General features: G+C 43.4%; 1 protein-coding gene across 2 annotated transcripts in view; it reads left to right on the top strand.

Moving 5' to 3' along the window:
* Positions 1–3,546: 3,546 nt before the first annotated feature.
* The window catches only part of LOC109903460 (lysophosphatidylcholine acyltransferase 1), a 35,510-nt gene continuing 20,969 nt past the window's right edge, over positions 3,547–18,087 (top strand). The window contains exons 1-2 of one of the 2 annotated variants that reach the window (XM_020500195.2): positions 3,547–3,619; positions 3,720–3,841. In XM_020500195.2, the coding sequence (XP_020355784.1) occupies positions 3,592–3,619; positions 3,720–3,841 (150 nt within the window). In that variant the 5' untranslated portion in view covers positions 3,547–3,591. Of the gene's footprint in view, positions 3,842–18,087 lie in introns of both variants that reach the window. The other variant, XM_020500196.2, reaches the window with a different exon arrangement.

The raw sequence follows: 18,087 nt of genomic DNA, 5'->3' as shown, positions 1-18,087 counted from the left end.
CTTGCCCATGTTTTTTTCTTCCATTGGTAAGTTAGTCTAGCGGCCATGGTTGCTTTACCGCCCGGGGCCCATTGATTATCATATTAAAAATGGCAAACATTTAGCTGTAAAACTGCAAAAGAAAATATGCGCCCCATGGCAAAATGAAATTGAATGAGTTAGAAAATTGCAAAATCACCCCTCCACCCCATGGTGAAAAAAACAATGTGTAGAATTGCAGGAAATGAACTTTAAAACTTAAATGTTTTGTTTTAGCTTTCACTAGGGGGGGGCACTAAAATGGGGTGTGGGGGGCACCCGGGCACATCCCCGATCTATGCAAACCAGATAGTCATGCCCTTGTTACAGTTAGTGCTAGCTAGAGTCTGATGTTTGGTGAATAAAAAATATATGCTGAGGTTATCAATAAGCCTTGTCATAAGTTGTATTTCCATTTCCTTACAGTTTGAAGAGGGAGGTATTAGATCTTAATTTACTAAATGTTTTTCCAATTATGAATCCAGGATTACTTTTTTTGTGCAGAGCATTCTCAGTAGGACAAAGACACACAGTAACATTATGAAATGCACATAGTGCAGTATTGACGGCCACCAATGTGCAATCACCTGAGCTCTGGAAACCGGATTGTCTACTTTGAGATATTTTTCAATAAACAAAAATCTTGGCAACTGCAATAGCCACCTAGCCATCTCTTTCAGTACTGTGTGACTCGAAGTGGAGTAATCTGGTGGATTGGTTCTTCTATCCTTGTGGGGACCTAAATTCCTCACAGGGACAGTAAAACAACATTTCCCACATCCCCATGAGGACAAAGGCTATTTTAAGCTTAGGGGTTAGGGTTAGGGTTAGGGTTACAATTAGGTTTAAGGGTAGGGTTTGAGTAAGAGGTTAGTGTTAGGTTTAGGATTTAGATTTAGGTTGTGGGGTTAGGGAAAGGGTTAGGGAAAATAGGAATTTGAATGGAAATTCACTTTATGTCCCCATGAGGAAAGAAGAACATAACGTGGGTGTGTGTGGGTGTGTGTGGGTGAAGTGCATGGGTTTCCAAGCCTGGCAGTCAGTAGTATAAATAATATTGACCTCGTGGTTGACTTTATGGACTGGCATGTACGTAAATCAAGCTTCTGGTCACAGTCACATAGGAACCACCTTGTCAGTGTGTGATTCATTATTTGAATTTAACGGGAATTATTCTTTAACTGTTGACCCTGCTGTTGTTTCTCTGGCAGGGCCTCTCCTGTCCTGATAGAGAGAGAACTTTCAATGAAAATCATCCCAAATTATTATGACATCCATACTGAATGAACAATAATAATACATTCTCACAGCGCTGACATCAGCAAACCACTTGCCCACACGATGCCATACAAGCTGTCTGCCATCTGCCCGGTACAGTTGAAACAGGGATTCATCCGTGAAGAGCACACTTCTCCAGCGTGCCAGTGGCCATCGAAGGTGAGCATTTGCGCAGACGAGCACGCAGATAAGCTTGCCTGAGACGGTTTCTGACAGTTTGTGCAGAAATTCTTCGGGTTATGCAAACCCAGAGTTTCATCAGCTGTCCAGGTGGCTGGTCTAGTAGTCACGATCCCGCAGCTGAAGAATGCCAGATGTGGAGGTCCTGGGCTGGCGTGTTTGCATGTTGTCTGCGGTTGTGAGGCCGATTGGATATACGGCCAAATTCTCTAAAACAATGTTGGAGGCAGCGTATGGTAGAGAACATTCAATTATCTGGCACCTGCTCTGGTGTACATTCCTGCAGTCAGCATGCCTACTGCACACTCCCTCAAATCTTGGCATTGTTGTGTGACAAAACTGCACATTATAGAATGGTATTTTATTGTCCCCAGCAGCAGGTGAACCTGTTGAATGATCATGCTGTTTAATCAACTTCTGGATATAACACGCCTGTCAGGTGGATGACTATCTTGGCAAAGGAGAAATTCTCACAACAGTGATGTAAACAAATGTGTGCACAACATTTGAGAGAAATAAGCTCTTTGTGCATATGGAACGTTTCTGGGATCTTTTATTTCAGCTCATGAAACATGGGACCAACACTTTACATGTTGCATTTATATTTTTGTTCAGTGTAATTTGAGTGTACTTTTATTATGTTACGTCTAGTCTATGAGACCAGGCTAAAACAAGAGAGACCCAAAGACTTCAAACTCATTTCATATTATTTTGTCTGTGTTTGTTAATTATTCATTTGTGACTGTCCATCATCTATTCCCTATGATATATTATGAATTTCAATTCATACAATATGTTACAGATTTACAAAAGGTACAATATGTTACTATTTTGCAAAACGTATGGTGTGTTAGGATTACAATTTGTTGTGGCTAATTGTATGCTATGTAATTGCAAAGTAGCTAAAAAGCTGAAGTTGTCCGTGATGAGATTCGAACACTTTGCTAGATGTTTCCGTTATACGCTCACCCCTCCGACCAACCACCCTCCTATCATTTTTGCCTCAAGTAACCTTCTATCTTATGTAACCATACCTAACATAACATATTATGCTAATTTGAGTGTCCCAGATTTATGTTTACTATTTTACGTCTAGTCAATGAGACTAATCTGCACTGAGTAACACATTTATTGGTGGATCAGGTGAGAGAGGAAGCACTACAACTTCACACACATATTCGTACACACACACACTCAAAGGTATCTGGCACTTCTCAAAGACACATATCAGTTATCGATGTGTGTGTGCCTGTGTATGTGTGTGTGCCTGTGTCTGTGTGTGTGCCTGTGTCTGTGTGTGTGCCTGTGTCTGTGTGTGTGCCTGTGTATGTGTGTGTGCCTGTGCCTGTGTGCTGTATTTGTGGCACCACTGTACAACAAAAATGTTAAAAGGATCCTACACCTTCCAAAGTGATCTCAGAAAAAGGGACTCCTTAATACGCGTGCGCAGTCCCTGCATGCTCAAATTAGCCATCCTCCCTTCACCGCCCCACATCTATCTCCCTACCAGTGTGTTGTGAACAACAATAGTGGAATCGGCGGTTTGCCTTCAGAATAAAAGTCCCAATGGAAACATGTAAACGGTTAAAATAGTGGATTCATGCCACAATTGGACAAGACCAAGGATGGGCAACTTTGATGGGGGTGGGTGCCACAAAAAAAGGGAACTCATCATGAGTCCCCCCCCCCCCCACACACACATATTAGTGTCACAACTGTTATTGTGGGACTTTGTGGGAAATCACCATTCATATTGTAATGAACAGCCCCACCTATGCTCTTCACAGATGTGTTCTGAGTGTCACTGAGTAGGCTGATAGCCCATTTCATGGACCCAAGAGCCATAGGTAAGACTATACATTGCAATATAAGTATGCCTCCAATGCAATTCTGACGTCTAATACATCACAGTGCGATTTCAACAGATTTTTTACTTTTGTCAAATTAACTAATTATTGTCTTCAGTTGATCCAATATAGCAACATCCCAAACCTGTTTAGAATCTAGTCCAACTAGATGGGGAACTTGGAGAACTTTTATTTAAGGCAAACAACCGAATACTGTATTGTTGCTCACCACACATACGTCATCTCCCTCACAGACGAGAACGAATTGATGGTCCTCGAGCCGACAGATCAGCACGGTGTAGCTAGCCTACATAGTCGATTTCAAAGAAGCATTGCCTGTTTATTGTGGAAGAGAACCTGTTGCTAACTGATAACTGTTTGTTTATTTGTTTTCAGTTATGAAGTTGCCAAATAAGCAGCATCATTCCTCGGAGAATGAAGATGGGTCGGACTTGCCTCCCCCGTTCAGAAATCCTTTCGTTCACGAGTTACGATTCACTCCCTTGGAGAAAATCAGGGTAAGCAACCGTTCAACTTTTCATGACATCGTATCTAATGAACATTCAAATTATGTGTTGATGTTTTATTTCGCCTGTTAGCTAGACAGTTAACATTACTATGTTCTACAGTAGGTACTAGCAGGCTAGCTACTAGTAGATACTTGATTTTTCTCCGCCCACCAAGTTTTCCGTCCCTTTTAAGCTTGTTGTTGCATGTTGCTAGAATAATTGGTATATCTCGACCATAAGCTACATTCTGGGACTCAACTCAAATCTAAACATATGCTGTAATTAAGAAAATAATAAACAAATAAAGAAGACTTTATTTACAAAATACCAGAGCCAACGTTTTGTAGCTATTGAATTGGTGATAATGATTTTCATCATTTGCATGTCAAACGTTGGCATTGGATTTCCACGTCCAATAATAGCAGTCAACTGTAAAACGGTTGTCCTAAATGACTGGACAGCGTTCACTGTTAAAGGGAGGGTTGCCTACTGTGGCTTTTGAATAGATCTGGGTCACACACACATTCTTTCTCTATCTCATTGATTGATAGGAAATAACGTTAATAAACAGAAGCATTTCGCTGCATCTGCATAACACCTGCTAAACTGTGTATGCCCCAAAACAATTTGATTACACACACATTCTTATATCCTCATGGAGTTCTACTTTTTGTTTTTTATATTCAAAATCCTATTTCCCCTAACCTTAATCTCTACACCTTAAGTTTAAAATGGCCTTTGGCCTCATTGGATAGAAGAACAAGACCACACACACACAGTTGTCCCCATGCTCTCTGTTTAGCCTTCTAAACACAGCCATGGGGCTTGGACATGCAGTTGTCACTATGAGACCATGCTGCAAAGGACAGAATGGCTGTAGCATATGGCATCGTTCAGAAAATGATCTTCCTAATTTGCACCAAGTGTTCCATTTCCTGACCGTAACATTCTAGCGAATGTGTGTAGCTAGTTAGTATTTTGAGGAGTGAGAGAAATGTAACTGACTTTCATTACAAAAACATTAGAAAGTATACCAGGCGTTCTTCCTATAAGTGCAGGAAATATGGTATGTCCCGTTCCTGTTTCCTTGGTCTCTCGGCTCTCACACAGCCCCAGGACTAGGGTGTGTCCCAGTCACTGTCCGCCATATACTGTACAGCAGGGCTCTCCCACCCTGTTCCTGGAGAGCTACCCTCCTGTAGTGTTGTCACGATACAATACCAGGCCAAGTAGGAAGTTTTAAATTGACACTACCTGTTAGCGAAGGTGTCCACTAGAGATGACGTGAAGGAGCTTGCAGGGATTTGTAGTCTTACACAATGTCTACTTTGATGCTAAATAGCATGTTCCTATCAGAGTAAGTAGCGCTGACTATATTGATAATTCACCTTGTACGAGAGAGATTTCCATGGTTATTAAAACATCACGTCAGGGTAAGCCGGCACGAAGCACAGCCTTTATTTTAAGTGTTCCTAAAATTCCCTATGGGAAAATGAAGGGTGGAAAAACGATTGGAACCATTTCCCCGCTTGACCGCTAGGTTTTATGGGTAATATGACACCTCCAATGTGGGGCTGTATTCACACTTCTACTCAATACAACATATATCGAATTTAACTTCACACTGTATAATAACACTGAATAGAATGGCTACTTTGCTCATAGTTGCAAAGGCCTACCTGTGACTTGGCTGGAGGAATAGGGAGGAATATGCATGCATAATGATCTGCATGTCATTGTGGCAATTGGGAAAACTGCATAGAACCTTCTTTACTCTTCAGTTACCACACACTCCCTCACACATTCACTTTGTCTCCCTCTCATAAACACACACACCACTCCGTCGTCCACAAACCCATACACACCACTTTAAAAAACATTAAGCACCAAACAGAATGTAAGGAGCACCAGAAAGAAATTTTTGATAGTTTAGGCATACATTAGGCCTATATGAGTCCTTACATTAGGCCTATATGAGTCCTATATTTTAAAGCACATGAGTAGCAGAGCTTTCTTCCTCTGCCAATAAAATTTTCCTAGACCTACTTTCAAGTTACTTGGTTGTTAGCTAGCTAGGTAATGCGACTGAACAACGTTGTTTATCAAACCAATAATTAGCGACCCAGGATTAGTTTAAAACGGCCTGCGACGTATTGAAAATCGAAATCACGCAGGAAGAAGAAAGGTAGCTCTGGTTATAGTCTCAAACGGTTAAAGAAACCACTCCTATCTGTTTTCTTTGCTGTAGAACTGCAAGCATGCCTTTCACTGTACATTCTCACTCCAACCCCAGTTATAACTAACCTGATTCAGTTTATCAACCAGGTCATTATTAGAATCAAGTGCGCTAGATGAGAGTTGGAGTGAACCTACAGGACGGTAGCTCTCCAGGAACAGGGATGGAGAGCCCTTCTCAACAGTGTCCAGGAAACTTGCCTCTATTTTGGCACAGAACATTTTGTGCCAGCAGTGGGAGAGAAACACGGCGAACAAGTTTACTCCTGCAGCAGGAGGCTTGCTTTGCACACAGCCACACACACACACACACACACACACACACACACGTGTGCACATGCACACACACTTTACACATAATGTCGACACACACACTGCAGACAGAGACAAGGGGAAGAACATAACTCGATAAAGGAACAGAAAGGACAGAGACTTTGGAACAGCATTTAGCTTCTGAATCTGGTGCTAATTATTCCAGTCTCTGGATCTAGGCCAAGCCTCTGGAAATGAGTGTGTCTTTTCTATTGTAACACAAGCACGTTGGCCTTTTAAATTGTATTTCTTAGAAGACTGTCACAGTGTATCCAATTGCATTGCTGTTGCATGTCTGTCAAAGATTACATCTACATTATTGTTAAACTCAGATCAAAGTAATAGTTAGGCTAGTTGGACAGAAAAAGGTGGATGTTACTTGGGCTGAAGTACACACACATACACTTGGGCCAATTAGAGTTGTGAAGGTTGCTAGTTGAGTTAGACCCATACTACCGTTCACTATCTCAGTCTTGTTCTCACTAGCCTACTACCTGCGCTTACTGTGAAGTTGTCCAGGTGTGTTTTTCCATTCTATGTACACACACACACACACACACACTGGTTCATTTAAGAGCTGCCTTTCTCTCTCTGCCTGAAGATAAACACTAGTTCCCTTCACTCAGCTGGCAACAGTCATATAACTGGGTAACACGTTTTAGTGTGTGTGTGTGTGTGTGTCACACCAACACATGTAAGTACATTCCTACCTCAGGCCTCTCTCTCTCTCCCAGACAGCCTATTTTTGAAGAAGAGGAGTTTGCAAAACAACAAAAACACCCCAAATGAATTAACTTCACAATGAACTAACAAAACGTCCCTAATAAAGAAGTCACTCACTGACTGAATCTCTATTGTAGTGTCTCTGTCTGCCATTTAGCCTATGGATAAGGTCTGCATTCTTTGAGGGGCCTGTGTGTGTGTTGACATTAGTTAGGTTCAGTTAGCCCTCGCAGAGCTGAAGTCCTTCTGGTTTGCGTTTCTTCCTGGCGGCACTTATGATGCAACTAAATAATAACATCAGCTTCTGCTAATAAGCACTTCAAGCTGTTGGTTCATTAGACTGACAGACACACCCAGAGGGGGATCTGGGACTATCCCCCACAGACCGGAAGGAGGGAGATGGGTGGGAGAGAGGCGGAGGATGGAAAGGTCATACTATCAGTGACAGTACAGGGATAGAAAAAAGAGAGGGAGTGCAGGGGATGGAGGAAAAAGAAGGGATTGGGGCTTGGGGCTATCGGTGACATAGACCGGAAGGAAGAAAGAGGGGGGATGTGGAAGAGGTAGAAAGAGAGGGATATTTTGTTATATTTGACAACCACGAAGGTCAACAAACCAAGATTCCAAAGACCATTGTGATGTGTGTGTGTGGCCCTAGCAGCAGCAGATGGGTGGATTGGTTCTGAAGGACAGATGGGGAGTTAAGGCGTCTGGGTTCAATTGGCCCCAAGTAGAACTCCTAGTACTGTTTGACTCAGTATCCAGTATACACTTCCTCAAAATAGTCTGAATGAATCTACACTGAACAGAAATATAAATGCAACATGCAACTATTTCAACAATTTTATTGAGTTACAGGAAATCAGTTAATTTGTGAAATCCATAGATCAGGGCCTAATGACTGGGAATACAGATATGCATCTGTTGGTCACAGATGCCTTAAAAAAAAAAAAAAGATAAGGGCGTGGATCAGAACCAGTCAGTATCTGGCTTGACCACCATTTGCAGCCCAACACGTCTCCTTTGCAAAGAGTTGATCAGGTTGTTGATTTTGACTTGTGGAATGTTTTCACCACTCCACACAGCCATTGAAGAGAAGTTGCTGGATATTGGTGGGAACTGGAACACGCTGTCATACACCGTGTTTGTTGACATTTAGTTAGTGTTAGTTAGCCCAGGGAGCTGAAGTCCTTGGGGTTTGCAATTCTCCCTGGCGGCACTGATGATGCAACTAAATAATAGCAGCTTCTGTTAATAAGAGCATCCCAAACATGCTCAATGGGTGACATGTTGGGTTAGTATGCAGCCATGGAAGAACTGGGACATTTTCAGCTTCCATGAATTGTGTACAGATCCGTGCGACATGGGGCCGTGCATTATCATGCTGAAACATGAGGTGATGGCGGCGGATGAATGGCACGACAATGGTTCTCAGGATCATGCCACTATCTCTTTGCATTCAAATTGCCATCGATAAAATGCAACTGTGTTTGTCTGTAGATTTATTCCTGCCTGTATCATAACCCCAACGCCACCATGAGGCACTCTGTTCACAACGTTCACATCAGTAAACCTCTTGCCCACACAACGCCATACACGCTATAACTGCCCAGTACAGTTGAAACCGGGATTCATTAATGAAGAGCACACTTCTCCAGCGTGCCAGTGGCCATCGACGGTGAGAATTTGCTCACTGAAGTCGTTTAGGACGCCGAACTGCAATCAGGTAAAGATCCTGGTGAGGACGACAAGCATGCAGATTAGCTTCCCTGAGACGGTTTCTGACGGTTTGTGAAGAAATTCTTTGGTTTCCAGGTAGCTGGTCTCAGACGATCCTGCAGGTGAAGAAGCCAGATTTGGAGGTCCTGGGCTGGTGTGGTTACGGGTGGTCTGCGATTGTGAGGCCGGTTGGACGTACTGTGAAATTCTCAAAAATTATGTTGCAGGTGGCTTATGGTAGAGAAATGAATATTAAATTCTCTGCCAACAGCTCTGGTGGATATTCCTGCAGTTAGCATGCCAATTGCACGCTCCCTTAACTTGAGACGTCTGTGGCATTGTGTTATGACTGCAAATTTTAAAGTGGCCTTTTATTGTCCCCTGCACAAGGTGCAGCAGTGTAAGGATCAAGCTTCTTGATATGCCCCACCTGTCAGGTGAATAGATTATCTTGGCAAAGGAGAAATGCTCACTAACAGGGATGTAAACAAATTTGTGCACAAAATTTGATAGTGAAGTTTGTGTGTATGAAACATTTCTGGGATCTTTTATTCCAGCTCATGAGACATGGGACCAACACTTGTTGCATTTCTACATGTTGCATTTATTTTTTTGTTCAGTGTAAGGTAACTCACAATCTGTCATTAAGTTGGCTGTTTTTGTGGAGGAGATCTTAGTTGTGCAGTTGTACATTTAACTAAGATGTTTGCTGTATAAAAGTATAAAAAAACTAAATGCATGAAAATGAGTCAACAACCATTTTAATTGAGGAATCCCTACTGTTGACCAATCACGGACGAAGGGGCATACACTTAGGCAACCGAACTTCGGCTTGCCTCGAGAAAACTGTCATGTGCACAAAGTTTAAAAAAATGAATAATCTTGCAGTAGACCAGAAAAATCGTCAGAAAGTGCTGTCATAATATATGCATGAGGACGCCTTTATAGGGCAGAGACCCACCCCTACGTGTGCGCCAGGGTTTCCGTTTGACCGGCAGCATTTTAATTTACCGGACATTTGAGAAATGTACCGGACTAATATATGTTTGTTGCCTACCTAACCTGATTATGGCGTCCACCCATGGTGCTCACAATGACAAATCATATTTAGGTTATGGTAATGAATCTTAAAAGATCACTAGCCTATGCATTGGCGGAGCGTGAGATTCAAGATTGGGGAAGCACATTTTGTCCATAAAAATTCACCTTTATAATAAAACATTCCATGCATCATCGCATGTGCAGACTTACAGTATAGTATGTAAGAGGGCCTACTATGTGTAATGTGACGAGTAGATTTGGATAGTCATAATATAACTCAAATACCGTTCAATGCATGTAGTGTAGAGACCTGGGCTATAGGCCCTATCAGATACATTTCTTTCTTTGCTTGGGGAAAAACACATTTCATGCAAATATGACAAATTACAGGATCGCCTACTCTGCTGAAACTGATAAACCGATCAATAAAAATGACATTGGTCATATAATATGCCTAATGAGAAGGTGGGAGAGAAATAATTTTTTATTGTTTACTCCATGTGTAACTCTGTCTGTTCACACTGCTATGCTTTATCTTGGCCAGGTCGCAGTTGCAAATGAGAACTTGTTCTCAACTAGCCTACCTGGTTAAATAAAGGTGAAATAAAAATAAATAAAAAATAGAATATGACTGGATGAGGTAGTTATTGTTCAAAAACTAACTTTTACGTGGCACTGACCCACAATGATAGAGTGAACGTGTGCAGTGTGCACTCACTGGGTATATGGCCGATGCTCTCCCATGGTGCCAATAAGACAAATCTTTGACACTTCTCTGTTTTCTCAATGACATTCAAATCAGAATTGGGGAAAAAAAGGTTTGTGCCACCTGAGCGAGTCTGACCACAAGTCAGAGACCACTATGATGACACACCAAATGAGTTTGATGGATTGTGGGAAAAGAGCAGGAATAGGCTTTTGTAGGCTACATTCCAAGTGATTTCTTCAAATGGTACGACTGCCGTTGGCATCCAAAGATTATCCAATTCGAAAAAACGCGTGGGGGTAAGGATGACCGTAGTGGTGTAGTCCAGGTATTCCCAAACTAGGGTACACCAAATACAAATGTGGTTCACATTTACAAAAAAATATATATTTAAAAATAAAATAAATTTTCCCTCACATTTTCAAACAGCCCATTTATATTTTCCAATGGGGCTATACATTTGGGTGAGGTTATTTTCTCGCCTGAGTAGCCTTGTTTCACTGCCAAACATTTTTTTTCCTCCCGAAGAACACCGGTCTCAATGTCAACAGTGAAGAGGTGACTCCGGGATGCTGCTCTTCTAGGCAGAGTTCCTCTGTCCACTGTCTATCCTTTTTTCCCATCTGAATCTTTTATTTTTATTGGCCAGTCTGAGATATGGCATTTTCTTTGCAACTTTGCCTAGAAGGCCAGCCTCCCGGAGTCACCTCTTCACTGGTCACGCTGAGACTGGTGTTTTGCAGGTACTATTTAATGAATCTGCCAGTTCAGGACTTGATGCATCTGTTTCTCAAACTAGACACTAATGTACTTGTCCTCTTGCTCAGTTGTGCACTGGAGCCTCCCACTCTTTCTATTTTGGTTAGAGCTAGTTTGCGCTGTTCTGTGAAGGGAGTCGTACACAGCGTTGTACGAGATCTTCAGTTTCTTGGCAATTTCTTGCATGGAATAGCCATTTCTCAGAACAAGAATATACTGACGAGTTTCAGAACAAAGTTCTTTGTTTCTGGCCATTTTGAGCCTGTAATCGAACCCACAAATGCTAATGCTCCAGATACCCAACTAGTCTAAAGAAAGCCAGTTGTATTGCTTCTTTAATTAGGACAACATTTTTCAGCTGTGCTAACATAATTGCAAAATGGTTTTCTAATGATCCATTAGCTAATCCAAGTCTATCATTTTAAAAGGCTAACACAACGTGCCATTGGAACACAGGAGTGATGGATGCTGATAATGGGCCTCTGTACTCCTTTGTAGATATTCCAATAAAAATCAGCAGTTTCCAGCTGCAATAGTCATTTACAACATTAACAATGTCTACACTGTATTTCTGACCAATTTGATGTTATTTTAATGGACAAAGAATGTGCTTTTCTTTAAAAAACAAGGACATTTCTAAATGACCCCAAACTTTTGAACGGTAGTGTGTGTACATATCTAAACTGAGCAAAAATAGAAACGTCCTCTCACTGTCAACTGCGTTTATTTTTAGAAAACTTAACACGTGTAAATATTTGTATGAACATAAGATTCAACAACTGAGACATAAACTGAACAAGTTCCACAGGCATGTGACTAACAGAAATGGAATAATGTGTCCCTGAACAAAGGGGAGGGTCAAAATCAAAAGTAAGAGTCAGTATCTGGTGTGGCCACCAGCTGCATTAAGTTTTGCAGTGCATCTCCTCATGGACTGCACCAGATTTGCCAGTTCTTGCTGTGTGATGTTACCCCACTCTTCCACCAAGGCACCTGCAAGTACCTGGACATTTCTGGGGGAGGAATGGCCCTAGCCCTCACCCACTGATCCAATAGGTCCCAGACGTGCTCAATGGGATTGAGATCCGGGCTCGTCGCTGGCCATAGCAGAACACTGACATTCCTGTCTTGCAGGAAATCATGCACAGAATGAGCAGTATGACTGGTGGCATTGTCATGCTGGAGGGTCATGTCAGGATGAGCCTGCAGGAAGGGTACCACATGAGGGAGAAGGATGACTTCCCTGTAACGCACAGCATTGAGATTGCCTGCAATGACAACAAGCTGAGTCCGATGATGCTGTGACACAATGCCCCAGACCATGACGGACCCTCCACCTCCAAATCGATCCCGCTCCAGAATACAGGCCTCGGTGTAACGCTCATTCCTTCAATGATAAATGCGAATCCGACCATCATCCCTGGTGAGACAAAACCATGACTCGTCAGTGAAGAGCACTTTTTGCCAGTCCTGTCTGGTCCAGCGACGGTGGGTTTGTGCCCATAGGTGACGTTGTTGCCGGTGATGTCTAGTGAGGACCTGCCTTACAACAGGCCTACAAGCCCTCAGTCCAGCCTCTCTCAGCCTATTGCGGACAGTCTGAGCACTGATGGAGGGATTGTTTGTTCCTGGTGTAACTCAGGCAGTTATTGTTGCCATCTTGTACCTGTCCCGCAGCTGTGATGTTCGGATGTACCGATCCTGTGCAGGTGTTGTTACACGTGGTCTGCCCCTGCGAGGACGATCAGCTGTCCATCCTGTCTCCCTGTAGCGCTGTCTCAGTAAGGATATTGCAATTTATTGCCCTGGCCACATCTGCAGTCCTCATGCCTCCTTGCAACATGCAAGAACGGCCTCTTTAGTGTCCCTAAATTTTCCTAACTGTGACCTTAATTACCTACCGTCTGTAAGCTGTTAGTGTCTTAACGACCGTTCCACAGGTGCATGTTCGTTAATTGTTTATGGGTCATTGAACAAGCATGGAAAACAGCGTTTTAAACCCTTTACAATGAAGATCTGTGAAGTTATTTGGATTTTTATTAATTATCTTTGAAAGACAGGGTCCTGAAAAGTTTATTTCCATTGATTCTTGAAGAATTTAACTTATAAATTCCTCATGAGCTTAGTTCAACTGTCACACTCCATGAGAACCCAAAATATAAACTTGTTTTTCTCCAATGTTTGTAAACATTGTAAATGGCCAGGTGGACTGGGGACAGCAAGGAGTCATCATGTCAGGTAGTCCTGGGGCATGGTCCTAGGGCTCAGGTCCTCCGAGAGAGAGAAAGAGAGAAGGAGAGAATTAGAGAACGCACACTTAGATTCACACAGGACACCGAATAGGACAGGAGAAGTACTCCAGATATAACAAACTGACCCCAGCCCCCCGACACATAAACTACTGCAGCATAAATACTGGAGGCTGAGACAGGAGGGGTCAGGAGACACTGTGGCCCCATCCGAGGACACCCCCGGACAGGGCCAAACAGGAAGGATATAACCCCACCCACTTTGCCAAAGCACAGCCCCCACACCACTAGAGGGATATCTTCAACCACCAACTTACCATCCTGAGACAAGGCTGAGTATAGCCCACAAAGATCTCCGCCACGGCACAACCCAAGGGGGGGGGCGCCAACCCAGACAGGATGACCACAACAGTGAATCAACCCACTCAGGTGACGCACCCCCTCCAGGGACGGCATGAGAGAGCCCCAGCAAGCCAGTGACTCAGCCCCTGTAATAGGGTTAGAGGCAGAGAATCCCAGTGGAAAGAGGGGAACCGGCCAGGCAGAGACAGCAAGGGCGGTTCGTTGCTCCAGAGCCTTTCCGTTCACCTTCCCACTCCTGGGCCAGACTACACTCAATCATATGACCCACTGAAGAGATGAGTCTTCAGTAAAGACTTAAAGGTTGAGACCGAGTTTGCGTCTCTGACATGGGTAGGCAGACCGTTCCATAAAAATGGAGCTCTATAGGAGAAAGCGCTGCCTCCAGCTGTTTGCTTAGAAATTCTAGGGACAATTAGGAGGCCTGCGTCTTGTGACCGTAGCGTACGTGTAGGTATGTACGGCAGGACCAAATCAGAGAGATAGGTAGGAGCAAGCCCATGTAATGCTTTGTAGGTTAGCAGTAAAACCTTGAAATCAGCCCTTGCTTTGACAGGAAGCCAGTGTAGAGAGGCTAGCACTGGAGTAATATGATCAAATTTTTTGGTTCTAGTCAGGATTCTAGCAGCCGTATTTAGCACTAACTGAAGTTTATTTAGTGCTTTATCCGGGTAGCCGGAAAATAGAGCATTGCAGTAGTCTAACCTAGAAGTGACAAAAGCATGGATTAATTCTTCTGCATCATTTTTGGACAGAAAGTTTCTGATTTTTGCAATGTTACGTAGATGGAAAAAAGCTGTCCTCGAAATGGTCTTGATATGTTCTTCAAAAGAGAGATCAGGGTCCAGAGTAACGCCGAGGTCCTTCACAGTTTTATTTGAGACGACTGTACAACCATTAAGATTAATTGTCAGATTCAACAGAAGATCTCTTTGTTTCTTGGGACCTAGAACAAGCATCTCTGTTTTGTCCGAGTTTAATAGTAGAAAGTTTGCAGCCATCCACTTCCTTATGTCTGAAACACATGCCTCTAGCGAGGGCAATTTTGGGGCTTCACCATGTTTCATTGAAATGTACAGCTGTGTGTCATCCGCATAGCAGTGAAAGTTTACATTATGTTTTCGAATAACATCCCCAAGAGGTAAAATATATAGTGAAAACAATAGTGGTCCTAAAACGGAACCTTGAGGAACACCGAAATTTACAGTTGATTTGTCAGAGGACAAACCATTCACAGAGACAAACTGATATCTTCCGACAGATAAGATCTAAACCAGGCCAGAACATGTCCGTGTAGACCAATTTGGGGGACCAATATCCTGAGGCTGCATTCATTGTAGCTGGGGATTTTAACAAGGCTAATCTGAAAACAAGACTCCCTAAATTCTATCAGCATATCGATTGTGCTACCAGGGCTGGTAAAACCCTGGATCATTGTTATTCCGTGACTCATATAAGGCCCTCCCCGCCCTCCTTTCGGAAAATCTGACCACGACTCCATCTTGTTGCTCCCTGCCTATAGACGGAGACTAATACAGGAAGCTCCGCCGCTCAGGTCTGTACAATGCTGGTACGACCAATCTGATTGCACGCTTCAAGATTGCTTCGACCACGGGGATTGGGATTTGTTCCGCATTGCGTCAAACAACAACATTGACGAATACGCTGAATCGGTGAGCGAGTTTACTAGCAAGTGCATCGGCGATGTCGTACCCACAACTATTAAAACATTCCCAAACCAGAAAACGTGGATTGATGGCAGCATTCGCGCAAAATTGAAAGCGCGAACCACTGCTTTTAATCAGGGCAAGGTGACCGGAAACATGACCGAATACAAACAATGTAGCTATTCCCTCCGCAAGGCAATCAAAAAAGCTAAGCGTCAGTATAGAGACAAAGTACAGTCGCAATTCAACGGCTCAGACACGAGGTATGTGGCAGGGTCTACAGTCAATCACGGATTACAAAAAGAGAACTAGCCCTGTCGCAAACCAGGATGTCTTGCTCCCAGACAGACTAAGCAACTTCGTTGCTCGCTTTGAGGACAATACAGTGCCACTGACACGGCCCGCTACCAAAACCTGTGGACTCTCCTTCACTGCAGCCGACGTGAGTAAAACATTTAAACGTGTTAACCCTCGCAAGGCTACAGGCCCAGACGGCATCCCCAGCCGCGTCCTCAGAGCATGCGCAGACCAGCTGGCTGGTGTGTCTACGGACATATTCAATCAATCGTTATCCCAGTCTGCTGTTCCCACATGCTTCAAGAGGGCCACCATTGTTCCTGTTCCCAAGAAACCTAAGGTAACTGAGAATAACGACTACCGTCCCGCCCCGTAGCACTCACGTCCGTTATCACGAAGTGCTTTGAGAGACTAGGGAACATATCTCTCCACCCTACCAGACACCCTGCCTTGTGCAACTGGGTACTGGACTTCCTGACGGGCCGCCCCCCAGGTGGTGAGGATAGGTAACAACATCTCCACCGCACTGATCCTCAACACTGGGGCCCCACAAGGGAGTGTTCTGAGTCCTCTCCTGTACTTCCTGTTCACCCACAACTGCGTGGCCATGCACGCCTCCAACTCAATCATCAAGTTTGCAGATGACACTACAGTGGTAGGCTTGATTACCAACAACGACGAGACGGCCTACAGGGAGGAGGTTAGGGCCCTCGGAGTGTGGTGTCAGGACAATAACCTCACACTCAACGTCAACAAAACAAAAGAGATGATCGTGGACTTCAGGAAACAGCAGAGGGAGCACCCCCCTATCCACATCGACGGGACAGTAGTGGAGAGTGTAGTAAGTTTTAAGTTCCTCGGCGTACACATCACGGACAAACTGAATTGGTCCACCCACACAGACAGCGTGGTGAAGAAGGAGCAGCAGCGCCTCTTCAACCTCAGGAGGCTGAAGAAATTAGGCTTGTCACCAACAGCACTCACAAACCTTTACAGATGCACAATCGAGAGCATCCTGTCGGGCTGTATCACCGCCTGGTACGGCACAACCGTAAGGCTCTCCAGAGGGTAGTGGGGTCTGCACAACGCATCACCGGGGGCAAACTACCTGCCCTCCAGGACACCTACACCACCCGATAACACAGGAAGGCCATAAAGATCATCAAGGACAAAAACCACCTGAGCCTTCTGGATGATAGCGGGGTGAACAGGCAGTGGCGAGGTCAGTACAGGTGCATCAAAGCAGGGACTGAAAAACAGTTTCTTTCTCAAGGCCATCACTGTTAAACAGCCACCACTAACATTGAGTGGCTGCTGCCAACATACTGACTCAACTCTAGCCACTTTAATAATGGAAAAATTGCTGTAAAAAATGTATCACTAGCCACTTTAAACAATGCCACTTAATATAATGTTTATATACCCTACATTACTCATCTCATATGTATATACTGTACTTGATACCATCTACTGCATCTTGCCTATGCCGTTCTGTACCATCACTCATTCATATATCTTTATGTACATATTCTTCATCCCTTTACACGTGTGTGTGTGTGTGTGTATAAGGTAGTTGTTGTGAAATTGTTAGGTTAGATTACTCGTTGGTTATTACTGCATTGTTGGAACTAGAAGCACAAGCATTTCGCTACACTCGCATTAACATCTGCTAACCATGTGCATGTGACAAATACATTTTGATTTGATATTGCATTTATTTTTCACATGTAAATAGCAATTTTCACTAGTGCTTATAGCATGCTATTCCAAGAGCGCAACATTTTATTTTTCAACTCAAATCAATGAGCCCAATCTGTCCTCCATGACAACAAAATCATAAATAGCCATTTGCTTTAAGAACTGTTTTCCAGCGACTGAATTTTGAAATATTGTGATATGCATGGCTCGGATTCTACTTTCCACTGACAGTCGCAACTCAGGCTGCCTTTCCTTCAGACTGTAGGCAATGCAATTTGAAACAATCCACAATGTATATTTAAAAAAAAAAGTGTAATGGAAAGTAATGATCCTCTGGCCAAGTCATGCTTTAGTAGCCTATTTTGAATGTATTTATTTCTGTATAGACAGGAATAGGCTAATTAGGCTTAGCTTCCCCTAGCTTTATGGACGCACCGCTATGTCAATCTCCTTAACACCATAGTAGAAAAGTTGACCTATTCTATTGGT

This window comes from Oncorhynchus kisutch, linkage group LG14, assembly GCF_002021735.2.
Source record: "Oncorhynchus kisutch isolate 150728-3 linkage group LG14, Okis_V2, whole genome shotgun sequence".
Lineage (NCBI taxonomy): Eukaryota > Metazoa > Chordata > Actinopteri > Salmoniformes > Salmonidae > Oncorhynchus > Oncorhynchus kisutch.
Note: the sequence above shows the minus strand (reverse complement) of the source record. Positions and strands in the feature narration are given on the sequence as shown.